This window comes from Nylanderia fulva, unplaced genomic scaffold (assembly GCF_048542155.1).
Source record: "Nylanderia fulva isolate GAGA-0341 unplaced genomic scaffold, ASM4854215v1 Scaffold161, whole genome shotgun sequence".
Classification (NCBI taxonomy): domain Eukaryota; kingdom Metazoa; phylum Arthropoda; class Insecta; order Hymenoptera; family Formicidae; genus Nylanderia; species Nylanderia fulva.
This window is the reverse complement of record NW_028189846.1, coordinates 24,564-51,084: the sequence shown is the minus strand read 5'-3', so window position 1 is coordinate 51,084 and position 26,521 is coordinate 24,564. Positions and strand designations below refer to the sequence as shown.

Below are 26,521 nucleotides of genomic sequence, written 5' to 3'. Positions count from 1 at the left end.
TGGAAGGTCGATTTTTGAGGCGAAAGATAAGAAGAGCGATTATGCATGCGAAGATTTGGTTTCCGACTGTCACCGCGTACGGACGTACATTGTGAACGCTAGCAAAATTATATTCTTGTACAGACTTTTGAGAACTTTGTTTTATTAGAAAATATACTTGCAGTTACGTGCAATTAACTCTTTTCATTATTTTTAATTCCTAGCACCGTACCGATTCACTATCACATCGCAGCAACCAAAGTAACTAAATCGAAAAACTAAAAGTTAATGAATGTAGTCATTCTTAAAACTAAACACTAGTAATATCTTTGTCCAAAATAGGACATGTTTATAATAATTTTTTTGTCTAAAATGATATGTACAATTCTGTCCTGAAATTATGTATAAGATCATTTCTCCTGTATAACTAGATTTTATTTCTAATTTTTGTAAATGTTGTATCTTTTATATTTTATAAAATTATCCAATGAACAGTTTGTGTCCACTTGTCAAAGTAAATCTTTTAACAAAGATAGTAATTTTTCAATAATCAAGATAGTAATATTCAATAACCATTCTCTGTACTTACTTGAAATCTGAGATCACCCACTGGAGGTTTAGCATATGGTATTCCACGAAAGGCATTGTAAGAATCGTCATAGACGTTTTTCTCGGACGATGCCGACTAATGTCCCATCAGACACATTTACTTTTATTGTTTTGAGTGGCCCTGAAAAATTTATGCTCCAGCTAAATTATTACGAAAAATAAATATTTATATATAAACATATATAGAATTCTCTTATCGTGATACAAATGCTACGCGATGTCAAAATAAAATTCGTATCTTGATAAATATGAAGATATTATAAATAAATAATTATTTTGTGTGCTACAAAAAAACGTCGCTCTTATGAAATATATCTTTGTAACAGCAATTGGACTACTATTAACAAATTCTTCGATGTTGCAAACAAAATTTGTCTTGTCGCAGATAGAGAATATTTTTTAACAGAATTAATTTTCCTTAAAAATCATTTTGCTGTCTGTACAACAACTAATAAATTTTATTACGCAAGATATATGTACAACAATATCAACGAATGGATTCTCTTCAATGTCATTTTTGTGAAAAAGGAAATATATATTAGGTATATAGAATTATATATACAGAGTATCTCAAAATTACATTTTTCAGAAAAAATGTCGAGAGGGAGATCATCATTTATTTGCATGTTTCCAATTTTTGCCATAAACACATCTTTTTTGTAACTAAATCTTAAATTAAAATTCTATTAATATAAAGTATGTGGTTTTGGTAATATTACATTTTCACAAGGCTTAATTTATAATAGGTAATAATGTATAATAATAAGGTATAATAAACCTTACGTTATAATTTAACGAAAAGCTTAATTTTTTTCAATCGTTTATAACTCGAAAATTATTGGTGCCTCGACATTTTTGCCGAGAAAAAATCGTCTTTAAATGATCTCTATTAATATATCATTGTTTCCCATTGTTAGTTTGTCAGTTTTTGCATTAGAAGGTTTTTTTGAAAGCAATTCAATTTCATTTAGATATCTTCATATTTTATCTCATACTATAGATTTGTGCAAAGTTTCGTGTTGTTAATGAATGGTTCTGTACCAGAAAATTGTTTTCAATTTGTTACGTTCGTTTAATAATTTAAGTTTGTACTTCCAATCCATCGTTGGTATCCATTAATAAAAAATTTAATTTGAGGTTCATTCTCAATATTTAAATAATGATATATAATTTTATTTTGCACTGGAATCCAGGTAAACTAGCTGAAGAAGGTGTTGGATTTCTGTAATAAATGTGTAATTGATTATTATTACGCGATTGTACGATTGTTATAATAAATATTCGTAAGAAATGTCAAGTCTATGATACCCCGTTTTAGCAAAATCTGTCCACATCTGCGTTAAGTATTCCATTATTTTATAATCCGACGTATTATGTGCAATTGGTAACACATCGATAAATTGTCCTATAAGAGGACAAAATAAATAACCCAGTTCCTCGAAGTGAGATGTACCTACAAAATATTGTTACGTAAATTAATCATAAAAGTTGATAACTTTATCAATATATTACAAGTGCAATCTAAAATTTATATTTAAATGCACTATAAACTTTTTTTAATCAAATTTTTCTAAACCTGCGTGCGTCTTTTTACAATCATGTATAAAAATTTACAACATTTAATATCACGTTTACTTCTTTTTTAACTTTAATGTTAATTTGATTTTGACGTATGTAGTTTTACTTTAATTAGCAACGCAATTACCATCCAATACCTGGAAACGGCTTTTCAAAAAACATTTTCTTCACAGGAGAGGTTTCACTTTCGTACGAAAATTTGTACAAGTAGGTCAACTGGTTAACATTAGAATTCATTTGAATATCAATTGCTTGTATAATGCCTCTATAGATATGTTGATCGCCGATAAAATCAGAAAGAGCCATTATAGTTTTTTCTGACACTGTTTTATTACCAAAATACAATGATCGTAATTCCGGTACCGTGATCCCTAGTTGCGGTAATTGACGTAAAATTTTCGGATATATGGCTTTCTTAAAATCAGAATTAATTTGTTCAAAGTATCGTTGTTTATCCCTAAAAATATTTGAATAATGATTTTAATTAAAATTTAATCTAATTTAATTTAATTTAATTCATAATATAACGTAATGAAAAGCAAAAGCAAATATATATACTTACGACCGACAATATCACTTATGAAAATATTGCCTTCTTGGCTATTATATCCAAATATGATTGGTATTTTAATACCATTACGTAATAATTGCAACGGATTTTCTGATAAAAAAGAATTCCATGACTCGTAATCCACGGTCGGCGCGTAAATGCGGGAAAAATATCTAAGTCATTCTGCAAAAACATAATATTCTTAATATAAAAAAATAGTTTATCTTAATTCATCGAACATTTATTATTGCAATAATTGTAATAGAGCGTCAAAAGACCTCTGCTGCTATCAATATTCTTCCGTCTATGTCTTTCAGAAATTTCAGGGCTTCTTCCGGATTTGAAGTCGCATTACCAAGTTTTCTGGGATAACATCAGACCGTTATGGATAGCATCGTCAAGTTCAGTGAAAGCCCAAGGAACAGTTATGACGCCACTTTGACATATTGCCTTATGAAATAAACCTGTCAAGCACACATTCGCACATAATAGAATTGGCACTCAAAGAAGTTTTATAATATTATATCATAAGATCTAAGCTTCTTTCTTCTTTGTCTTAATATAACACATAAAATTAATTAACGTGCTTTTAATTTCGAATTCTCAATATAGAATCGATGTGTTTTTACTGAAGGATGTTATCACAGTTATCTTTCAAGTAATTATCTGCGACATTTTGAAATGTCGATATTATGTAGTTTGCAATCGAGATTTAGTTAAAATGAAAGAAAATCTTATAATATAAAAGTTTATGATATAGCAAAGCTATGAAAATTTATTATTTGTTTGTATAAAATGTGTTCTTAAATATTCTTAATATATGTATATCAATATTATGTCTGTTTGATTCGTACCTTCAGCTAACGGTGAAATAGTTAGATAGTGAACCATCACTCCACCCGCATCTTGACCAAAAATTGTGACATTATCGGGATCTCCGCCGAATTGCAATATATTTTTTTTAACCCATCTTAACGCCATAACTACATCTTTTAAGCCCTGATTTCCCGTCGCCATTTCCTCATCAAAATTGAGAAAACCTAAAGAGGGAATAAAAGAAACATGTCGTTAATACGTTTAGTAAAGTTTATTATCAAGACTTACATATTCGCATTCTCTAGTCAGTAAAATAAAGAATATTAAATATAATAGTTGACCAAACTATGTTAGCACAAATTAAAATTAATTAAGTTTCACGACGTTTTAACCATGTGTTTGAATGATTTTTAACGTTATTCATTTCAAAAGTACCACAACCATATTTTCGAAACGTCGTAAAACTTACTAAATTCGATTTGTGCTAATTTGGTCGATTATTTAATATTCTTGTTTCACAAGAAATTTTACATCATGAAAAATATGTTAGTAAACGAAAAATCGCGGAGATGTTATATATCAAAAAATTTGACAACACAATTAATTTACAAAGAGACACGGATAATCTTAATAATAAAGAAAATTAATAAAGAACGTTTAGTTTGATAAGGAGCTTAACAACTGTTACGACAACACAGTTATTTTGTCTTCATACTATTATATCATGTTATATTTTCAGATCAAACTATTGTTTTCCAAAAAAGTTGTGATTTACTTTGTTTTAAGAACATAGGTATATTTGCGTATTAACGTGTGAAATTCTTTATATATTTTATAATTTCCCTTTAGTCATAATTGTTATGTTATGTTACAGCATTTGATAAGAGCTGAAACCCACGGCCGAAACGTTGTAAAATTTAATATAATATCTTTTTTGCCAGAGTTGGTCGATTAAATCATTATCATTTTTTAATTCTTATTTTATTTATATAAGTTATATAAATATATTAAAATTTCAAAGATTAAATAAATCGATTTCACGAGTTTTTTTTAATTATTTATAATTCGACGATTATTTAAAAAAAAGCAAAGTTTATGAAGAAAGTTATGAAACGTTAAAATTTATAAAAATGTTATAAGTTATGAGAATTGGTTATTGCTTTGAAATTGGTATTTTAAAAAAGCCATAAATACACGTAATTATTTGGATTATGGGAAGCAGAATGCGTCCTATGTGTTTACTTAAAAAAAAGTAGATCATCGAACGCAAATAACATAAAATGATTTCGAGCTAATTAATTATGTACCTAGAACACCTAATCTGTAATTCAGGGTGACGAGTACCACATCCTTCCGCATGATATAATCAGGACCGTAATAAAGCGAGGTGCCGTCTCCCATAAGAAAGCCTCCACCATGTATCCACACCATTACAGCACTTTTCTTTGAAGGCGTCACATTGTTGGAATACACGTTCAAATAGAGACAGTCTTCTTTTCCTATGACGACTAAGTCTATTCTGTCCATCTGAAGACAGATGTTTCCGTTATCCGAAGCGTTTCTATCACTGGACCATGGTTCTGGTGGTTGCGGATCCTACAATCAGTGTTTGTTATCTAAATAAAATGTTATAAATGATCAGCTAGATGAATTTTGGCGACATCTTATCTTGATATATATAATAAAAAATATGTATTATCTATATCTGCATCTTAGATAAAGAAAAATGTTATCGTTACTAATATATTTAGATAATTCGGTTTAGAGTCATAGCATAAAAATAATTAATTGCTTAAACTTAAGCAATAAGCCGTAAAAATGTAGACATAAAAATACGAATTTATTTTTTATATTCTATTTATAATTTACATCTTTTTTTTTATAACTGCGTCTATATAAGCAATCTTAAAAACAATATTATCTGGAAGTTATCTAGATAAATTGCCATGTGATTTAATGTTTAATTTAGATATGATAAAACAAAATTTTCTTAATTTTATCTAACAAAGGAAATGTCTATATAAGCAATCTTAAAAACAATATTATCTGGAAGTTATCTAGATAAATTGCCATGTGATTTAATGTTTAATTTAGATATAATAAAACAAAATTTTCTTAATTTTATCTAACAAAGGAAATGTCACAACTGTTCTCAACCGATTTGATTCTTCTTCAAATATGTTGGTAAATTTATAATCATAAATCAAAAAATTTGATTCTTAGATTCTAAAATTATTATACATTATAAATAGACAAATTATTTATTGTATATATTTAAAAGAGAAGAAGTGGGAGGGAGAGAGCGGAAAATGATGGTAAAGGGAAAGAGAGGGAGAGAGAGAGAGAGAGAGAAAGAGAGAGAGAGTGAGGGAGAGAGAGAGAGAAGTATCTATACAGTTTTCTTCGACTAATTATTTACGTAATGTAACATTTCTACCATTCTTAATTGCAACATTTTATTCTTATTAGTTTGAGACACCGTGTAGCCGTCGAGAAAGAAAATGTTCGTTCTTAGAATAGCCGATAAAGAGAATTGACGTCGTTTGAACTTTTCGACATTCTTTAGAGTCGTTAGTCGACTGCTGCGTTATGCTATTAAAAATTAAAATTTAATCTATATTTACAGAATAAATTATATATCACAAATTTGATGAAAACTGAAAAAAAGGCAAATTAAAGTAGTTTTGAATTTGATTTTATTTTAATTATCTGTAATCGAGATTGTTTTGCAATCGCAGACTAAACTTTCATTGTAAAATATCTGATTTTTATACAGTTACGTATAATAACACTTGAATAAATATGATTAAGCTGAATATATATTATGTAAGAAAATCTTTATAATTATTTGGATGTTCAAATGCAGAGCAATACAAATTTTTTTTAAATTTTTTTGTGAAGGAATTACTGCAGTTTGTTCTTTTGTTGTCAGTTAACTAATATTAAAAATTAATATTAAGAGAAATAAAATTAACTTGAAGAATAATAAAACTAACCTGAGGAACAATACTACTAATATTAGAAAAAATAATACTAATCTTATCATTAATAATATTAATATTAGGAATAATGAAACTAATATTAAGAAAAACAAAAATAGTATTATGAAATATTAAACTAATATTAGAATGAATAATATAAATATTACGAAAAAAGTATTTTCTGTAAGTCCTAAAGTATTAAAAGTTAATATAAAATTGAGAAATGTGGCGCGCGCTTGTAACGCGCTTTTGTTGGTCTAGTATTTAAAAAAATTAATGAAGTAATGAATTATCGATTCATTTTTTTTGTCTACATCTATTCGATATTGCATGAGGTCACGAGTGGATATTATTTTCCTAATTTTGTAAAAGTTTCTAGAAGTTTTTATTTTCTAAGAGTGTGTGTTTTTCTATAAAGATAAAATTTAAACGAAGTTACTATATTTTTCACATTTCTATATTTTTTCACTTTCGAAAAGTAGGGAAGAGACTGGGACTGAACGTTACAGAGTTTAAATGTTATTCTTATAAAAAAATAGTTAAATAAACCGTCTAAAAAAACGCTAGAAAGCGTTAATGTTGCTAATATCGATTACTGCGTATTATATATTAAACGCGTTATCGACATCACCTAACGCTTACATATATATGGTAGTGAAAAATAGCAGGTTTGTAACTTTTTATTTTATTTGTAATTTTGGTCTCATTTTGTTTATATTGATATTTTAGAAATGGTTTTGCATTGTATGTGTATTTTATAGAATTAAAATTTATGAAAATTCAGAGTTATAACGCAAAATTCTGTCAAACTTGTTGATTGCGTTTCAAATGTTCAATTTTGATTACAGTGTTAAAAGTTACAAGAAGTATTTTCTTTGCAAAAATTGTGATTCCGATAATGATTCTAATTAATATCTACTTGTGATTAATATATATCAAATTGATTCATTTTGTTTTTAGAGCTTAATTACAATGTTCAATGAAACATTGTAAACATGTTAAGTTTTTTTAATTAGTTTAAGAAGAAGTAAAACAATTTATTTTGACAAGTTATTTTTGTATTATGTTTGAGAAGTGTAATGTTGTTAAATTTGTTATTATATTTGTTTATATTAATTAAAAATGAAAGGCTGCTTATATGATATAAGTACGTTAATTGACATAATTAATGTTTAAGTAAAATAAATCATTCAAATAATGAAACTGTTGCTGTCACTTTTTACCCTGTATGGTGTCACAACTAACCCCATGGCCGGTGTGAAAGTTACACTGGCAAATTTACACTGGCATAAAATTATTTAATATTTCTTAGTTTCATGAAATTTATCCTTGCATTCTTTATCGCATTTTGAAGTTAAATAATAATACACTTCATAACCGTAACATAAAAAAATACATGTTGTTTAGATAAAATGTAGCATCAAATTTCTCACAAATGCCATAACCAACCCCAGTCTTCTCTACCTGTCGCCATGATGCATAGAACGCCGCACATGGCAAGAAACTTTGGAATATACGAACAACAGCTATGAAAACTTTGGTTCGCATAAGTTTATTGTTCATGTCAAAATTATTATTAATTAATTGAAAAATGTTTATTAATTAATATAATTATTCAAATGTATTGCAAGTTTAAAATTTTTTAAAGATTCTAATAAGTTAATGAATGTAGTCATTCTTAAAACTAAAACACTAGTAATATTTTTGTCCAAAAAAAATAGGACATGTTTATAATAATTTTTTTTGTCTAAAATAATATGTACAATTATGTCCTAAAAGATCATTTCTCCTGTATAACTAGATTTTATTTCTAATTTTTGTAAATGTTTGTATCTTTTATCTATATATATAAGCACTGTCTGTCTGTCTGTCTGTCATTACGCGAATTACTTCCGCATTTGTGGACCGATTTTCGTGAAACTGGTACCAAAATGTTGCAAATTTTTGGGGATGCTGCTGTGGGGTTTATTATTAATTTTTTTATTTTTATTTTTATTTTTCAGAGGAGGGTATGTTTTTGCAAAAAAAAATCTTTTTTTGCAATATTTCTGAACACATGGTATCAAAATGTTGCAAATTTTTTGGGGATAGCTGACGATGCGGTTTTTTCAAGTGTTACATCTTTACTCACGCACCCATCCACGCATTTACCCACACGCATGCGCATTTATGGACCAATTTTCACGAAATTAGTATCAAAATGTTGCAAATTTTTCTGAGAAAACTGCTGTTTTATTTTTTTAAGTTTACGCCTCTACCCACGCACCCACCCATGTTAGCAAATATTTTGGAGATGGCGACGATGTGATTTTTTCAAGTGTTACACCTCCGCCCACGCATTCACTCACGCGCATGCGCATTTATGGACCGAATTTTCACGAAAATTGGTACAAAAATGTTGCAAATTTTTCTGAGAAAGCTGCTGCGTGGTTTTTTTAAGTTTTATCTCACCCACGCACCTACTCACGCATTCACATATTTATTCAGACTTTTTCGAAATTTGTACTCAAATTTTGTCGGGGATGGCTACTATATGATTTTAACAAATTTTTATCACCCTATTCATCCGCCCACGCACCCACTCACGCATCCATGCACTCATATGAATACGCATTTAGTGACCGATTTTCACGAAATTGGTACCAAAATGTTGTAAATTTTTAATAGAAAGCTGTTGTGTTTTTTGGGTTTTTTTAAGTTTTATTCTAATCACGCATCTACCCACGCATTCACACATTTATTCACAAAGTTTTTGAAATTTGTACTAAAATTTTGTAAATTTGTCGGGGATGGTCAATATATGATTTAAAAAAATTTTTAACACTCTATTTACTCACCCACGCATCAACAAATTTATAAACCGATTTTCTCGAAATTGGTACCAAAATTTCGAATATTTATCGGGGATCGATAATATGTGTTTTCTTTTATTTTTACCACTCTATTCACACACTTACGCAACCACCCACGCACCAACATATTTATAGACCGATTTTCTCGAAACTGGTACCAAAATTTTGCATATTTTTCGGGGATCACTACTATGTGTTTTTTTTAAGTTTTACAATACTACATACGCATCCACCCACGCATTCCTACATTTATTGATTAATTTTCTCGAAATTGGATATCTATTTATATCTATATATTTATATATATAAGTTGCAAATTTTTTGAGGAGTGTGATGAGATGGTGGTTTTTTTAATTTTTAAAATTTTTTTAACATAGTGTGTCTTAAAGGAAGAAATAAATAAGAATTATTATTTTACATTTTGGTACCAATTTCACGAAACTCGGTCCACAAATGTGAAAGTAGTTCGCGGTAATACAAAAAAAAAGAATTAATTTTTGTGTTAAAACAAATAATATAGGCTATATGAGGACCGCGCGAATAGAAAGGCTTTGAGGACCGCGCTTCGCGCGGTCCGAAAAACTAGTATTTTATAAGATTATCTAATAAACAGTTTGTATCTTGTCAAAGTGAATCTTTTAACAAAGATAGTAATATTTCAATAATCAAGATAGTAATATATATTCAATAACCATTCTCTGTACTTACTCGAAATCTGAGATCACCCACTGGAGGTTTAGCATATGGTATTCCACGAAAGGCATTGTAAGAATCGCCATAGACGTTTTCTTCAACGATGCGACTAATGTCCCTTCAGACACATTTACTTTTTACTGTTTTGAGTGGCCCTGAAAAATTTATGCTTTGGCTGTATTATTACGACAAATAAGTATTTATATATAAACATATATAGAATTCGCTTATCGTGATCCAAAAGCTACGCGATGTCAATATAGAGTTGGTATCTTGATAAATATGAAGATATTATAAATAGATAATTATTTTGTATGCTACAAGAAAAACGTCGCTCTTATGAAATATATCTTTGTATCAGCAATTGGACTACTATTAAAAAATTCTTCGATATTCCAAACAAAATTTGTCTTGTCGCAGATAAAGAATTTTTTTTTTAACAAAATTAATTTTCCTTAAAAAATCATTTTGCTGTCTTATCTTATAACAACTAATATACTTTATTACACAGATATATGTACAACAATATCAACGAACGGATTCTTTTCAATGTCATTTTTTTGAAAAAGGAAATATATATTAGGTATATAGAATTATATATACAGAGTATCTCAAAATTACATTCTTCAGCAAAAATTTTGAAAGGAAGGTCATCATTTTTTGCATGTTTCAATTTTTGCCATATACACATATCTTTGTAACTAAATCTAAATTAAAATTCTATTAAAATAAGAAATGTGGTTGTATTAATATTTCATTTTCACAAGGCTTAATTTATAATAAGTAATATGTATAATAATAAGATATAATAAGCTTTACGTTATAATTTAACGAAAAGCTTAATTTTTTTCAATCGCTTATAACTCAAAAATTATTGGTGCCTCGACATTTTTGCCGAGAAAAATCGTCTTCAAATGACCTCAGCAATCTCCTTATTATCATGGTATTTGGTAATTTTAGGACACCCAATATACATTACATATATACAAATTTTTATAAAATTCGTGTTATCTACCCAACGCACAATTTTCCTGTGTTATTTTTTTACAATGTTAACTAGCGCCTGCTAACTGATTACGATCTAACGCTCGATTTAGATTACCACAATGTTACACTCCATAGAGGCAAGAATACCTATGGACGGATAGGCTTACTAGATACTTGATGCTAATTCGGTTCTAGGTTTAAAAAGCATATTTGAAATCTGTAGAATAAACAGTTTTTGCAAAAAATGTAGAGCATTTGAGCTCTAGTAAGTCTAAAAATAAATGTAAACATCAATTAATAATAACTAATGTTATATACAGAGTTTGTATTTTAAGTAATGAGAATATTTTTGTCCTGACGCGGCTGTACGCCAGAGGGCGCTCCGACCGGTTGGAGTCGTGGGGTCTTTGACCTTGATAACGCTCCAATCGGCGGTCGCCTGCTGGCTTTGGTTGAGGCAGGATCACGCGTGGCGTAGACGTCTTCAAATGTGTGCAAGTTCAAAATGCAACAAAGCATTGAACAGCGTTACGCAATCAAATTTTGCGTTCGCCTTGGAAAATCGGGTGCATCAACGCTGGAAATGATTCAGCAAGCGTACGGCAGGGAAAGCTTATCGCAAGCTCAAGTTTTTAGATGGCACAAAATGTTTAAAGAAGGCCGGGAGAGCGTGGAGGACGAGCCCCGTGCAGGTCGCCCGTCAACATCAAGAACCTCAGAAAACGAACAACGTGTGCGACATTTGCTGAACACGGACCGGCGTTTAAGTGTTTGCATGATCGCAGAAACGCTAGGAATAGATAAAATGGTTGTGCACAAAATCATCTCACACCTGCTTCGTGGTTACCGAGCACTTGACAAAAAATGGCATCGTAACAATTCCACAGCCTCCCTACAGCCCCGACCTTGCCCCAGCAGACTTTTTCCTCTTCCGCAAAGTGAAAACCGCCCTCAAAGGGCGCCACCACGGGACCCTGGATGTGGATGTTGTCAAAAGGGCTTGCACGCATGCTCTGAAGGATGTTTCGGTTGGTGACTTCCAGGGAGCGTACGAAGCGTGGAAACGTCGCCTGCAGAAGTGTGTTGATGCTCAAGGAGCATATTTTGAAAACTACTAAAGTTTTGTAGCGATATCTCTAATAAATTATTTTTTGTGGACTTATTCTCATTACTTAAAATACACACCCTGTATATATTATATATATAAACCAATTTGTTGCAATATTCACTATAAAAGGTTGTAAGGGTAAGATGGCTAAAAGTGAATAATTTAAAAGATAGTTAACATAATTTTACATAAACTGAAATATTTCATAAAATAAAATATTTGTAATATTTCGAAGTTTATGTAAGATTATGTAAAAATTATACCTTTACAACTTTTTATAGTAAATATTGCGAGGAATCGATTTATATGAGAAAAATTAAGGTAATTCTATTTTGAAAATATAAGTGACCTTTAAATAACCTTGAACTTGAAAATCGCCGTTTAGGAAAAAGTCTGTGTCAACTTTTTCTTTTTCGAAATCCTGCAACTTTTATCTAAATTTAATAGAAAATGTATAAAAAATGCTCGACATTAGTACACACACACACACACACATATGGGTAAATTTATATAAATAGGGTGCTTTAGGAGGAATGATCAGGATTCTAGGATATGATTGTACACATCATTTTAAGCAAAGAAGTTTAGATAAACATGTTTAATAATTGTTCTATTCTGGTCATAAAAATATACAAAAATGAATGATATAATCTCTAAAAACTCACCTTTAAAAAAAGGTAAAAAAAGGCGACCAGTTAAGGGTACGCCATTAACAAAAATTATCCATTGCAAACCCATGTAGAATCCTATCATATTGCAAACCCATGTAGAATCCTATGAAAAATTAATCATTGCAAACCCATGTAGAATCCTAGGCAAAATTAACCATTGCAAACCCATGTAGAATCGTACCCATTGCAAACCTATGTAAAATTCTATAAAAAATTAACCATTGCAAACTCATGTAGAATCCTATGAAAAATTAACCATTGCAAACCCATGTAGAATTGTATTAAAAATTATCCATTGCAAACTTATGTAGAATCCTACATTGCAAACCCATGTACAATAGAATTGTATGAAAAATTATCGATTATAAACCCATGTACAATCGTAACAAAAGTAATGAAATAAAAAAAAAATTGCGCCAAGTGAAAGTAGAAACTTGTACCAGTGGAAAATTAAAGTTGCAGACATATATAAAGTCGTATAATGAATCAGTAAAAATTTAAATTTGCAAATGTAGAATCGTACCATAAAAAAACTTATCTTTTAAAAAAAAAGATAAACAAGATGCCAAGTCCATGCGCCATGTGAAAAAGAAATAAAAAAATTTTAGTTAAAAAAACTGGGCGCGCTGCTAAGTTTCAAAATTACAATGCACCTTAAAGTAACATTAATTAATTTAAACACAAAACATATTTTAATAACTGTAATGAGTTTAAAAGTAACAATTTAATTTTAATATTGTTAGAATATTATTTAGCAGCGCTCCCAGTTTTTTTAACTAAAATTTTTTTATTTCTTTTTCACATGGCGCATGGACTTGGCATTTTGTTTATCTTTTTTTTTAAAAGATAAGTTTTTTTATGGTACGATTCTACATTTGCAAATTTAAATTTTTACTGATTCATTATACGACTCTATATATGTCTGCAACTTTAATTTTCCACTGGTACAAGTTTCTACTTTCACTTGGCGCAATTTTATTTTTATTTCATTACTTTTGTTACGATTGTACATGGGTTTATAATCGATAATTTTTCATACAATTCTATTGTACATGGGTTTGCAATGTAGGATTCTACATAAGTTTGCAATGGATAATTTTTAATACAATTCTACATGGGTTTGCAATGGTTAATTTTTCATAGGATTCTACATGAGTTTGCAATGGTTAATTTTTCATAGAATTCTACATAGGTTTTCTACATGGGTTTGCAATGGTTAATTTTGCCTAGGATTCTACATGGGTTTGCAATGATTAATTTTTCATAGGATTCTACATGGGTTTGTAATAGGATAGGATTCTACATGGGTTTGCAATGGATAATTTTTGTTAATGTTCACACACTTACGCGACCACCCACGCACCAACACATTTATAGACCGATTTTCTCGAAACTGGTACCAAAATTTTGCATATTTTTCGGGGATCACTACTATGTGTTTTTTTTAAGTTTTACAATACTACATACGCATCCACCCACGCATTCGTACATTTATTGATTAATTTTCTCGAAATTGGATATCTATTTATATCTATATATATATAAGTTGCAAATTTTTTAAGGAGTGTGATGAAATGGTGGTTTTTTTAATTTTTAAAATTTTTTTAACATATTGTGTCTTAAAGATAGAAATAAATAAGAATTATTATTTTACATTTTGGTACCAGTTTCACAAAACTCGGTCCACAAATGTGAAAGTAGTTCGCGGTAATATAAAAAAAAGAATTAATTTTTTGTGTTAAAACGGATAATATAGGCTATATGAGAACCGCGCGAAGCGCGGTCCGAAAAGCTAGTATTTTTTAAGATTATCCAATAAACAGTTTGTATCACTTGTCAAAGTAAATCTTTTAACAAAGATAGTAATATTTCAATAATCAAGATAGTAATATTCAATAACCATTCTCTGTACTTACTCGAAATTTGAGATCACCCACTGGAGGTTTAGCATATGGTATTCCACGAAAGGCATTGTAAGAATCGCCATAGACGTTTTCCTCAACGATGGCGACTAATGTCCCTTCAGACACATTTACTTTTACTGTTTTGAGTGGCCCTGAAAAATTTATGCTCTGGCTATATTATTACGATAAATAAGTATTTATATATAAACATATATAGAATTTGCTTATCGTGATCCAAAAGCTACGCGATGTCAATATAGAGTTGGTATCTTGATAAATATGAAGATATTATAAATAGATAATTATTTTGTGTGCTACAAGAAAAACGTCACTCTTATGAAATATATCTTTGTAACAGCAATTGGACTACTATTAACAAATTCTTCGATATTGTAAACAAAATTTGTCTTGTCGCAGATATAGAATTTTTTTTTAACAAAATTAATTTTCGTTAAAAATCATTTTGCTGTCTTACAACAACTAATATACTTTATTACACAAGATATATGTACAACAATATCAACGAACGGATTCTTTTCAATGTCATTTGATTGAAAAAGGAAATATATATTAGGGGTATATAGAATTATATATACAGAGTATCTCAAAATTACATTCTTCAGCAAAAATTTCGAAAGAAAGGTCATTATTTTTTGCATGTTTCCAATTTTTGCCATATACACATATCTTTGTAACTAAATCTTAAATTAAAATTCTATTAAAATAAGATATGTGGTTGTATTAATATTTCATTTTTACAAGGTTTAATTTATAATAAGTAATAATGTATAATAATAAGATATAATAAGCTTTACGTTATAATTTAACGAAAAGCTTAATTTTTTTCTATCGCTTATAACTCGAAAATTATTGGTGCCTCGAAATTTTTGCCGAGAAAAAATTGTCTTCAAATGATCTCAGGAATTTCCTTATTATCAGAATGTTTGGTAATTTTAAGACACTCAATATATATACATATTTTTATAAAATTCGTGTTATCTACTCGAAGCACAATTTTCCTTTGTTATTTTCTACCAAATGTTAGCTAGCGTCTGGATGGTATACGTATCTAAAAGCTAGATTACCACAATATTACACATAGAGGCAAGCAATGACTATAGGCTTACTATATATTGATGCTAGTTCGCGTCTAGAAGAACTGGCTCGTAGCTATGCATCCGCGATTTTAAATTTTCACACGGGTGATATTGCATGCGCGCAGCATTAGGGGCAACGGAGAGGCGTTATATGAAAACTTGCTATTGCGTCTTGTCATTGTGTTTCCCGAGGTATGCCCGAAGAATATTGCGATGTGCAGGATGCGCACTATATAAATGCAAATTTACTCGCGGAATTGCGGAAACAAATAAAGTAGTGGTCCACGCACACTGAAGCGGTAATACACAAGTCTACGGAGAAGCTTTCTCGGGCAAGGAGAGATAAATAAATTAAATGTGCAATTGATTGTGAAATAGGGAATTTATTTAAATTGGAAATTATTCTATTCGGTAACCGATCGCGCGACAGTTTGTGTGTTTAAGTGCGCGTTTTCCGCTGGAAAGCTTTCTGTATTAGAGAGCTTTGGATGCTGTCCATAACGGAACGATGTTACATTTTAGGCTTTTTTTCTTGAATTATATACCAACTACAATATTTGCTTATCCAATTAAAATTATATAGATGATCATCTAAATAAGATCTTGTTATTTTGTCTTTAGATAGATAATAAAAATATATATTTTCTATATCTGTATCTTAGATGAACAAAGGGTTATCTTTACTAAATTATTCAGGTAATTTGATTTAGAGTCATAGCATAAAAATAATTAATTAGTATAACTTAAGCAATAAGTATGTCGTCAATGTTTTCTGTTCTCTAAATAAAATTATATATATGCAATTCTGGCGTTATTTTTTTAGCTAGATAATAAAAATATATATTATATGTATATCTGCATCTTAGATGAAAACAATTAAGTGTTATAAATACTAATAAATTATCTAGAATAATGGTCAAATAATTTGATTGAAAGTCATAGCTCGTAATTGCTGTTATTTGAATAAAATTATGTAGATGATCGAGATTAAATTTTGACGTCATTTTATCTTGATATAGATAATAAAAATATGTTTTTATATATGTCTATAGCTGCATCTTAGATAAAAAAATGCTATCTTTATTAAATTATCTAGACTAATGTTTAATCTAGACTAATTTGTTTTAAAGTCATAAAACATAAAGATACTTAAATAATAAAGCTTAAATAAGCGTTAACAATTTATAAATAAAAATATAAATATATTTTTATATATACCATTTATAATTTATTATATATATAATTCATTTATAATATATTATATATATTTTCTATAATTATATTCACATAAACGGTCTTAAAAATAATATTATCAAGAAATTATTTAGATGAATACCACATAATTTTATCGTTTATCTAGATATATTTAAAACATAATCACCTTTATTTTATTTACCACATAATTTTAGCGTTTATCTAGATATATTTAAAACATAATCACCTTTATTTTATCTAAGATTAATTTACATATTTTTATCTCAGCTTTATGAAGTTAATTTAAATATTATTTAAACACAACACTGACCATCTGGTAAATAAAAGTCTTACCTGTGTAGTTACCAAAGACAGGTTGATTGAGTATTTGAAGCGTTAGAATGTATCTCAAAATAAAGATCAGACATAGGTTCACGTTTAACATTATCTCTCTTCACGGATGGCAATATTGTTACACAATATCTCGACTAGTACAGGCTGACGAGGTCAACGATCTGTAATAATTTAAAATTGCAGACGATACATTTTTGCCATAAATAAATTGTAAAAAATGTAGAAATATTGGTATCTGCGAAGTGACGATACATAATATTTTAACTGTATGATGTTGACCGCTGTAACTGGGTCATACATTGTTACACAATATCGCTTATATTGTTGGAAAAACACTCTATTTATTAAATTAATTAATTTTTTCTGAACTGATTCTCTCGCAAAAAACTGTTGTGTACATGCTATGGAAACAAAGATTCCAGTCACAGGATATTTTATGCTGTGACACTAATTCCTTTACAACACCCGTGTATATACCATATCTATACAAAAATAATAAAGAAATGCAAGACAAAGAACAGATTTAAATATCTGTTATATAAATAACTCTAAGTAAACTAACAAATATTTTGTTGATATCTTGTGGTTCTAATTGAACTACGGAAAAGGCGATAGGAATACTGATACGCAGTGACGTCGCAAAGAATTAGAGAAGTAATGTTTGCTATAAATTTGCTGTATGGCAACGATCGTCTGTTCGTTCCGGTGATTTATATGGTACTGAAAATGTGCGAGAGTCTCGAAACGGCTATCAGTATTATTGTATCGTTATATTTACATTTATTTTCATGTACGTCTGTGTATTGGTGTGTGTCTCCTTCGTCTTGTGTTTATTATAATCCTGCTTACCTGAGTACGTATATGTGTGTCTACGGACATGTATGTCTTTATTTTAAAATGTTTATTTAATTATATTTGTGTTTTTTTCATTATTTGTATTGTATAATTAAAAAATAATATTTTATTAAAATTTATATCATCTTATATCATTTACATTGCAAACATACATTCAAGTAATATCTTCCAATTTTAGCGTTAATAATTGTCTTATATTAGAAAATGGAAAAAATATTGTTTTAACGGATTTTAATATAAAAAAACTGTTAATCTCGGCTCAAATTATTGTGTTACAATAAAAATAAAATCTCGACGGCAATCGGAGCCTGTGCGGATGACATGCACAAAATTAATAAATTAAAATGAGATCTCAAGTCAAACTCATTTATTAAAATCTAAACGTTTCGACCCACTTCGGGTCTTCTTCAGTAGCTGCAAAATACAAAGAAACAAAAAAATAAAAGATAATCGGTACAATCAGAAAATTATAAAACTCGTATACATACAATCCGCAAATAAATTAAATATCATTCTCCTCCCGATTCGAACCATCCGGTCGTCGGAGTGTCTCCCTAACGGTGACCATCGTCAGGAAGGAAGCAGAGCAGTGACTCCCTTACCAACACTAATCAACATAGTATAAATTAAACGTGTAAGATCCCCAAGAATCATAAATTAAAAACCGGGAAGAACACTCACCCCGACAGCAAAAACAGAGAGAAGACGATGCTACACGTGACACATCACTCTAACGACTGTGCGGTATTCTACCTCAACACAGTCGATACATATATACGCAAAAAAAAAACACAAAAATAAAATATGAAAATAAAAATAAAAACAACTAATACTTATCGGCACTCATGTCAAAGGTCTAACGAAAAAATCTGGTTATGTCTAATCACAAAGCTAGATTTTGGTAAATTTTTCAATTAACAGATCAAAATTCTCGTTTAATTTGTCGGTATCGCTATGTAAATTTAAACTATTCTTCTGACGCTTAATGTGGATCATTTCGGATATCAAACGTTTACCTAAAAAAGGCTCCTCATCCAAGATTTTTACATCCTCCCAATTAAATTCATGGTTCAATAATCTATGTTCCGATATGACTGATAATTGTGACGCGTTTCTTTTTATGTTGCTGCGATGTTCTTTCATCCTAGTTTTCAACAATCTACCCGTCTGCCCTACATACGACGCATCACAATCCATACAATCAATTTTATAAACTACATTGTTATGGAGTTCCCTTGGTAACTTATCCTTGTGTACTTTGATGAATTTACGGAGACTGTTAATTGCTGTATAGGATGGAATGACATCCAAATCACGTGTAATGTCCTCGATTCTCTTTGATACATTATTGATATACGGAATATTAAAGTACGAAACTTTTTTCTGCGTTGGAATCTTGTCATTGCATATATTTGTTCTATTGTTATGCAACTTATTATTGTACCGGAAGAACAACTTTTTTAACCGCGCTTGTAATGTTTGAAATATCAATTTGAGAGGATAATTATTAGACAAAAGAACTCCAATCATAGACTCAAAATTATCTTTATGGAATTTCGGATGAGATAGCCAAAAAACTCTATCTATGAGGCTGATAATGGTGCCTTTTTTATGGCAGAGAGGATGCTGCGACTCAAAATTTAAATATCTACCTGAATACGTCGGCTTATGAAATAAATCAAACTCAATGCTTCCATTATTTATAATAATAGTGACGTCTAAAAAATTCAATCGGTTGTCAACCCCTTCCTCCATGGTGAACTGCAATCTAGGATGTATTATTCCACGGGATGAATTTTTATGTGCAATTCGTTTTATTATGAATTCGACTTATTTTATGTTTAATAATGTATGTTATCAACAGACCTTTGGCACGCCTATGGGTTCCCCCCTCTCACCGATCATTGCGGATATCACGTTGCAAGATTTGGAGAATAGAGCGATTGCTGCGATTCCAATGTCATTTCCATTTTATTTTAGATATGTTGACGATATCGCGTTGGCGGCCCCTCCCTCCATGCTTAAAATTGTTTTAAACACTTTCAATTCTTTCCATCCTAGATTGCAGTTCACCATGGAGGAAGGGGTTGACAACCGATTGAATTTTTTAGACGTCACTATTATTATAAATAATGGAAGCATTGAGTTTGATTTATTTCATAAGCCGACGTATTCAGGTAGATATTTAAATTTTGAGTCGCAGCATCCTCTCTGCCATAAAAAAGGCACCATTATCAGCCTCATAGATAGAGTTTTTTGGCTATCTCATCCGAAATTCCATAAAGATAATTTTGAGTCTATGATTGGAGTTCTTTTGTCTAATAATTATCCTCTCAAATTGATATTTCAAACATTACAAGCGCGGTTAAAAAAGTTGTTCTTCCGGTACAATAATAAGTTGCATAACAATAGAACAAATATATGCAATGACAAGATTCCAACGCAGAAAAAAGTTTCGTACTTTAATATTCCGTATATCAATAATGTATCAAAGAGAATCGAGGACATTACACGTGATTTGGATGTCATTCCATCCTATACAGCAATTAACAGTCTCCGTAAATTCATCAAAGTACACAAGGATAAGTTACCAAGGGAACTCCATAACAATGTAGTTTATAAAATTGATTGTATGGATTGTGATGCGTCGTATGTAGGGCAGACGGGTAGATTGTTGAAAACTAGGATGAAAGAACATCGCAGCAACATAAAAAGAAACGCGTCACAATTATCAGTCATATCGGAACATAGATTATTGAACCATGAATTTAATTGGGAGGATGTAAAAATCTTGGATGAGGAGCCTTTTTTAGGTAAACGTTTGATATCCGAAATGATCCACATTAAGCGTCAGAAGAATAGTTTAAATTTACATAGCGATACCGACAAATTAAACGAGAATTTTGATCTGTTAATAGAAAAATTTACCAAAATCTAGCTTTGTGATTAGACATAACCAGATTTTTTCGTTAGACCTTTGACATGAGTGCCGATAAGTATTAGTTGTTTTTATTTTTATTTTCATATTTTATTTTTGTGTTTTTTTTTTGCGTATATATGTATCGACTGTGTTGAGGTAGAATACCGCACAGTCGTTAGAGTGATGTGTCACGTGTAGCATCGTCTTCTCTCTGTTTTTGCTGTCGGGGTGAGTGTTCTTCCCGGTTTTTAATTTATAATTCTTGGGGATCTTACACGTTTAATTTATACTATGTTGATTAGTGTTGGTAAGGGAGTCACTGCTCTGCTTCCTTCCTGACGATGGTCACCGTTAGGGAGACACTCCGACGACCGGACGGTTCGAATAGGGAGGAGAATGATATTTAATTTATTTGCGGATTGTATGTATACGAGTTTTATAATTTTCTGATTGTACCGATTATCTTTTATTTTTTTGTTTCTTTGTATTTTGCAGCTACTGAAGAAGACCCGAAGTGGGTCGAAACGTTTAGATTTTAATAAATGAGTTTGACTTGAGATCTCATTTTAATTTATTAATTTTGTGCATGTCATCCGCACAGGCTCCGATTGCCGTCGAGATTTTATTTTTAACGGATTTTATTTTTCTTAACATTTACTCAAAACAAGTAAAATTTTTTTTTACATATTGTACACTTCGATTATTTTAAACATACCAATTATTATGTACAAATTATCTTGTCAGCAAATCTGTGATTTTTTGTATAGCTGGTGGTATAAGAAAACACAAAATTTCATTCGCTATAATTTTTTAAAATACGTTATGTACCTTCTTATCGGAATTTTAAAAGAAGGAGAATACTCGCGAATTATGTTGTTTTCACCTATTTGTAAAAAGTTTATGAATTCAAAAAATTATTAAAATACTTAAAGAATCATAGGTTTCTAATATAGTTTTTAATACATTTTAAAATAACTACTACTACTACTACGACTATATTTTAAATTATCTTTATATATAAATAAATTATATCTTATTGTGGATGATATAAATATTGTTTTTATTGTAATATAAATATATATTTAATAAATATATTTTTTAATCAAAGAAACTTTTGTATAATTCTTAAAATATCATTTTGTACAGTCCATTTCATGATTATTTATATTGGAAAATTCTCGGTGTATACATCTATAGAAAAATAATAAAGAAATTCAAGTAAATAAAGAGATTTAAATATATTACATATTTTTATATAAATAATTCTAACTGAACTCACTTTATATTGTTGATATCCTGTAGCTTTTATTGCACTACGGAGAAGGCGATGCTGATAGTAATGCGCAGTGACGTTGCAAAGAAATTGAAGGTAATATTCACTGTAAAGCTGTTCGGTAACGATCGTCTGTTTGTTCCTGCGATTTATATGGTACTGAAAGTGTGCGATATTCTTGAAACGACTTCCAGTGTTCTTGTATCGTCATATTTACGTTTATTTTCATGTACGTCTGTGTATTGGTGCGTGTCTTCCTCGTCTTGTGTGTATTATATTCTGCTTGCCTAAAAGTATGTATGTGTGTATCTGCGCTGATTTGTATATGTGTCAGGGTTGGGAAAGTTACTTTGTAAAAGTAACTAGTTACAGTTACAGTTATTTCATTGAAAAAGTAACTAGTTACAGTTACAAGTTACCGATTTTAAAAAATAATTCGTTACAGTTACAGTTACTCTAAAAGTAACGAGTCGTTACTTTTCAGTTACTTTTTAAAAATAATTATACATTGTTTTAAATATAAGGAGCTTACATTTTATGCACAATTACAGTCAAGTATTTAAAAAAATTCTTGAATGTAATATTGATCGATTTGCTTGCGACTTTGCAATTAACATCAATGTATGAATGACCTTTATATACAACAGTAAAAATAGTTAAAGTAAGTTACTAAATGGTAATCGCAAAGTCGCAAGCAAATTGATCAATTATTACCTTTAAGAATTTTTTTAAATATTTGACTGTGATTGGTCGATCTTAATTATGTGTTATATTATTTTATGTACACAAAATGAAAATTTTAGGTAAAAGATTAAATCATATGAAGATCCATATGCTACTGTTATCAAAATTTAATTTAATAATATAACGGCTACCATACTTAAACAATACTTTTAGCGCATGTTTCCAAAAAAAGTAACTAATAAAGTAACTATTAAAATAGTTACTAGTTACTAAAAAAATGTAACTTGTCACAACTGTCCGGAACCGATTTGATTCTCCTTGAAATATGTTGTTAAATACACAAATCTAAAAGACACGTATTTTTTTATACGTGCGCAATTTGAGTTTTAAGGGGTGAAACACCCCTTTAAAGAATAACGGTATTTTTCTTTAGGATCAAATATCTGCTAAACTATAAGAGATATAAAGAAAAAACGTACAACAAATTTTAATGGCTTGAAGAGTACTTTAAAGTTATATGAACAAAAATTTTTTTTTTTTTTTTTTTTTTTTAAAAACCCTCACCACCTAATTTTTTTTTTCAAAATTAAAAATTTTGTTTTACCTAATTTAAAGCTTATTTTTTTCCAAATTCAACCATGTGTAATAAAGTTATGTTACGAAATATCATTTTCGAAAATTAATTATAAACGCTCCCGTATATACGCTCATCCGTGCTATGTGCGTAAGTAATTACCGTCGAACAATAAAATATATAAAAAATGTTTTTGTATAATTCTTATTTATGTTTTCTATGTATTTATAACTGTGTATTGTGTATATTTAGATTTTTTTAAAAATGTATTTGCATTTTATATTATTCACTCATTATACACATTACAATAATGATATTCGACAAAAAAATGTTTCAAACATAATGACTTCTTGCACCAAGAACATCTTACTACAGCTATATTATTGCAACCTTCGATATCACATTTTGTTAAAGTTTCGTCTAAACTAAAGTGTACTGGATTTTCGAATTCGTCTGGTCTTTCATTCGTATAACCACTTTTAAACCACGAATATTTAAATAAGTTTTGATATCGTGGGGATGACAATTGATTATGTATCAAAGATTGCAATTTTATTATATTATTTCGTTCATGTAAGTTTATATTACTTTCCAACAGTAAAACCGCATCTGAAAATCTTTTAGCAAAATTTTTCCAAATTCTGAATCCATAAACATCTAATGGTTGTATTTTCCCTGTAGTTCCTTTCGGTATTATCATAGTAGTAATATGTGTTCCAGGAGGTGTTAAATCCGAAATCATATTGGGGCAATGTCCAGTCCATGAATCGATAAGAAGAACGCTATTAGGACCAATGTTTGCGAAATAAGCTTCTTCTAACCACATTTTAAAATGATCTGTACAAAATATAAATGTTAATTTAATAGTTTTTTTATGACTCTTATTAAATTGTTAAATAAAATAAGGTTGTTAAAAAAAGTAATTATAAAAGGAAAATACCTGATGTCATTTTACCAGATTTCGATGCTTTTACAATAACATTTTCTGCTTTAAATAAATTTTCTTGTACTCTTGGTCCAAATTTACCATTAGCTTCTTTTAATACAATAAATAAAGGGGACAACAAATTGCCATTACAGGATATTATTGGTTGTATCGTATATGAATGGGTTGTTGATGATATGGATTGCACGACACGTTCTACTTTCTTTTCTCCCTGGTTAGACAATGATCTTCCAGAGTGAAGTTCCAATTGGAAACCACTTTGATCTGAATTGTAAATATTTTCAGATCCAAACTGTTCAATAAGAGGTTTTACTGTTTCCAGAAAATCATCAGCTGATTTTTGCAAATCAGCAGAATCTTCTAATGTTCTTCTAGTGACAAACTTCGTAACTTTTCTTGAAACAATTCGGTGAGACTTCTTAAATCTTGCTATCCAACTGTGAGATGCTTTAAATATAGGATTTAAATTTCCTATTTCTTCTTGAGCTTGTAAAGCCCATCTTTTTAAATCAATATCATGAACCATGAATCCTGATTCGACAGCTGCAGTAAATTTATCATGTGTAAATTTGGAGATGTAAGATAATTTTTCTGTACGACTTCCACCTGATTGTATTTGTTCTTCCCATCGCCTTAACTGACGTTCAGATGAAACTCTTCTAAATTTATTTTGTACTACTCTTAGAGGACGATTCCTTTTTCTGTCATTACTGTTTTCATCAGTGTCCCGAAATCGCCAATACTCAACAGCTCGTCTTTTATAAGAACTATCAAAATTTGTATCATCATTTGAACAATGAGGATGAGAATTTAAACTATCTTCATGCCATGCTTCTTCGTCATCTTCAATTATTTCAAAACTATGTAATTTATAAGGTTCTTCATAATCGAGATATATTTCTTCCGTTACTTCCACCCCATTATAATGAAAAACGCTATCCAGTAATATTTTTTTAATGTTTTCCTTTAATTCCACTTCTGCTTCAGTTACTGGCGTTTCTGTTAAATATATTGAATTTATTGACACCAATAAAAGTCTAACAACGTTAAGCGGATTGATAATCATATTCAAAGATGTTATATTTTGCTTTCTATTGCAATAAAAGAACAGTTTACACAGATATTATTACAACGAAAAGACTACACCGACTGTGAGAATTATGCTGCTACATGAACAATTTATATTAACTTATCAGAAATACGTCATCACATAATCTTATTTTATTATTTATTTTAACGTATTAAAGATTTTATTGTAAAAATTATAACTTATCTGGAACACGTACACATAATCTTATCTTATGATTCATTTAACGTAAGATATAAAATTTGTTTATGCCAAATATTGCGACATTGGTATTCGCAAGATTCAATTAAAAAATAATTTTATTATAAAATATAATTGTTTTTAATTTTTATAGAAGAAATTAAATATTAAAGAAATAATAAGAAAGCAGGGGGTATATTTAAAAAATTCTTATTAATTATATTTAAAAATTTTTTTTTAAATCTAAATATACACAATACGCAGTTATAAATACATAGAAAACATAAATAAGAATTATACAAAAACATTTTTTATATATTTTATTGTTCGACGGTAATTACTTACGCACATAGCACGGATGAGCGTATATACGGGAGCGTTTATAATTAATTTTCGAAAATGATATTTCGTAACATAACTTTATTACACATGGTTGAATTTGGAAAAAAATAAGCTTTAAATTAGGTAAAACAAAATTTTTAATTTTGAAAAAAAAAATTAGGTGGTAAGGGTTTTTAAAAAAAAAAAAAAAAAAAAAAAATTTTTGTTCATATAACTTTAAAGTACTCTTCAAGCCATTAAAATTTGTTGTACGTTTTTTCTTTATATCTCTTATAGTTTAGCAGATA

The 26,521-nt window shown here is 29.4% G+C and overlaps 1 protein-coding gene, 2 long non-coding RNA genes and 1 pseudogene across 4 annotated transcripts; 1 reads left to right on the top strand and 3 right to left on the bottom strand.

Annotated features, from left to right (window-relative positions):
- Positions 1-1,440: 1,440 nt before the first annotated feature.
- LOC146723888 (acetylcholinesterase-like) lies at positions 1,441-2,527 on the bottom strand. The gene is made up of 3 exons (XM_085480943.1): positions 2,304-2,527; positions 1,897-2,041; positions 1,441-1,810 (listed from the first exon to the last, which is right to left on the bottom strand). Exons 1-3 carry the CDS (start codon positions 2,470-2,472, stop codon positions 1,741-1,743), a joined length of 384 nt encoding a protein of 127 aa, XP_085337069.1. The 5' UTR covers positions 2,473-2,527; the 3' UTR covers positions 1,441-1,740.
- A 30-nt stretch (positions 2,528-2,557) lies between these two features.
- Positions 2,558-18,104, bottom strand: LOC146723887 (juvenile hormone esterase-like; annotated as a pseudogene). The gene is made up of 8 exons (XR_014924313.1): positions 17,936-18,104; positions 17,374-17,534; positions 14,741-14,880; positions 4,840-5,128; positions 3,571-3,756; positions 2,995-3,180; positions 2,729-2,899; positions 2,558-2,623 (listed from the first exon to the last, which is right to left on the bottom strand). The product of XR_014924313.1 is annotated as a juvenile hormone esterase-like (transcript).
- A 3,229-nt stretch (positions 18,105-21,333) lies between these two features.
- Positions 21,334-21,705, top strand: LOC146723886 (uncharacterized). The gene is made up of 2 exons (XR_014924315.1): positions 21,334-21,376; positions 21,451-21,705. It is a non-coding gene; the product is annotated as an uncharacterized LOC146723886 (long non-coding RNA).
- Positions 21,706-22,191: 486 nt separating this feature from the next.
- On the bottom strand, positions 22,192-23,099 carry LOC146723885 (uncharacterized). The gene is made up of 2 exons (XR_014924314.1): positions 22,428-23,099; positions 22,192-22,339 (listed from the first exon to the last, which is right to left on the bottom strand). It is a non-coding gene; the product is annotated as an uncharacterized LOC146723885 (long non-coding RNA).
- Positions 23,100-26,521: the final 3,422 nt, after the last annotated feature.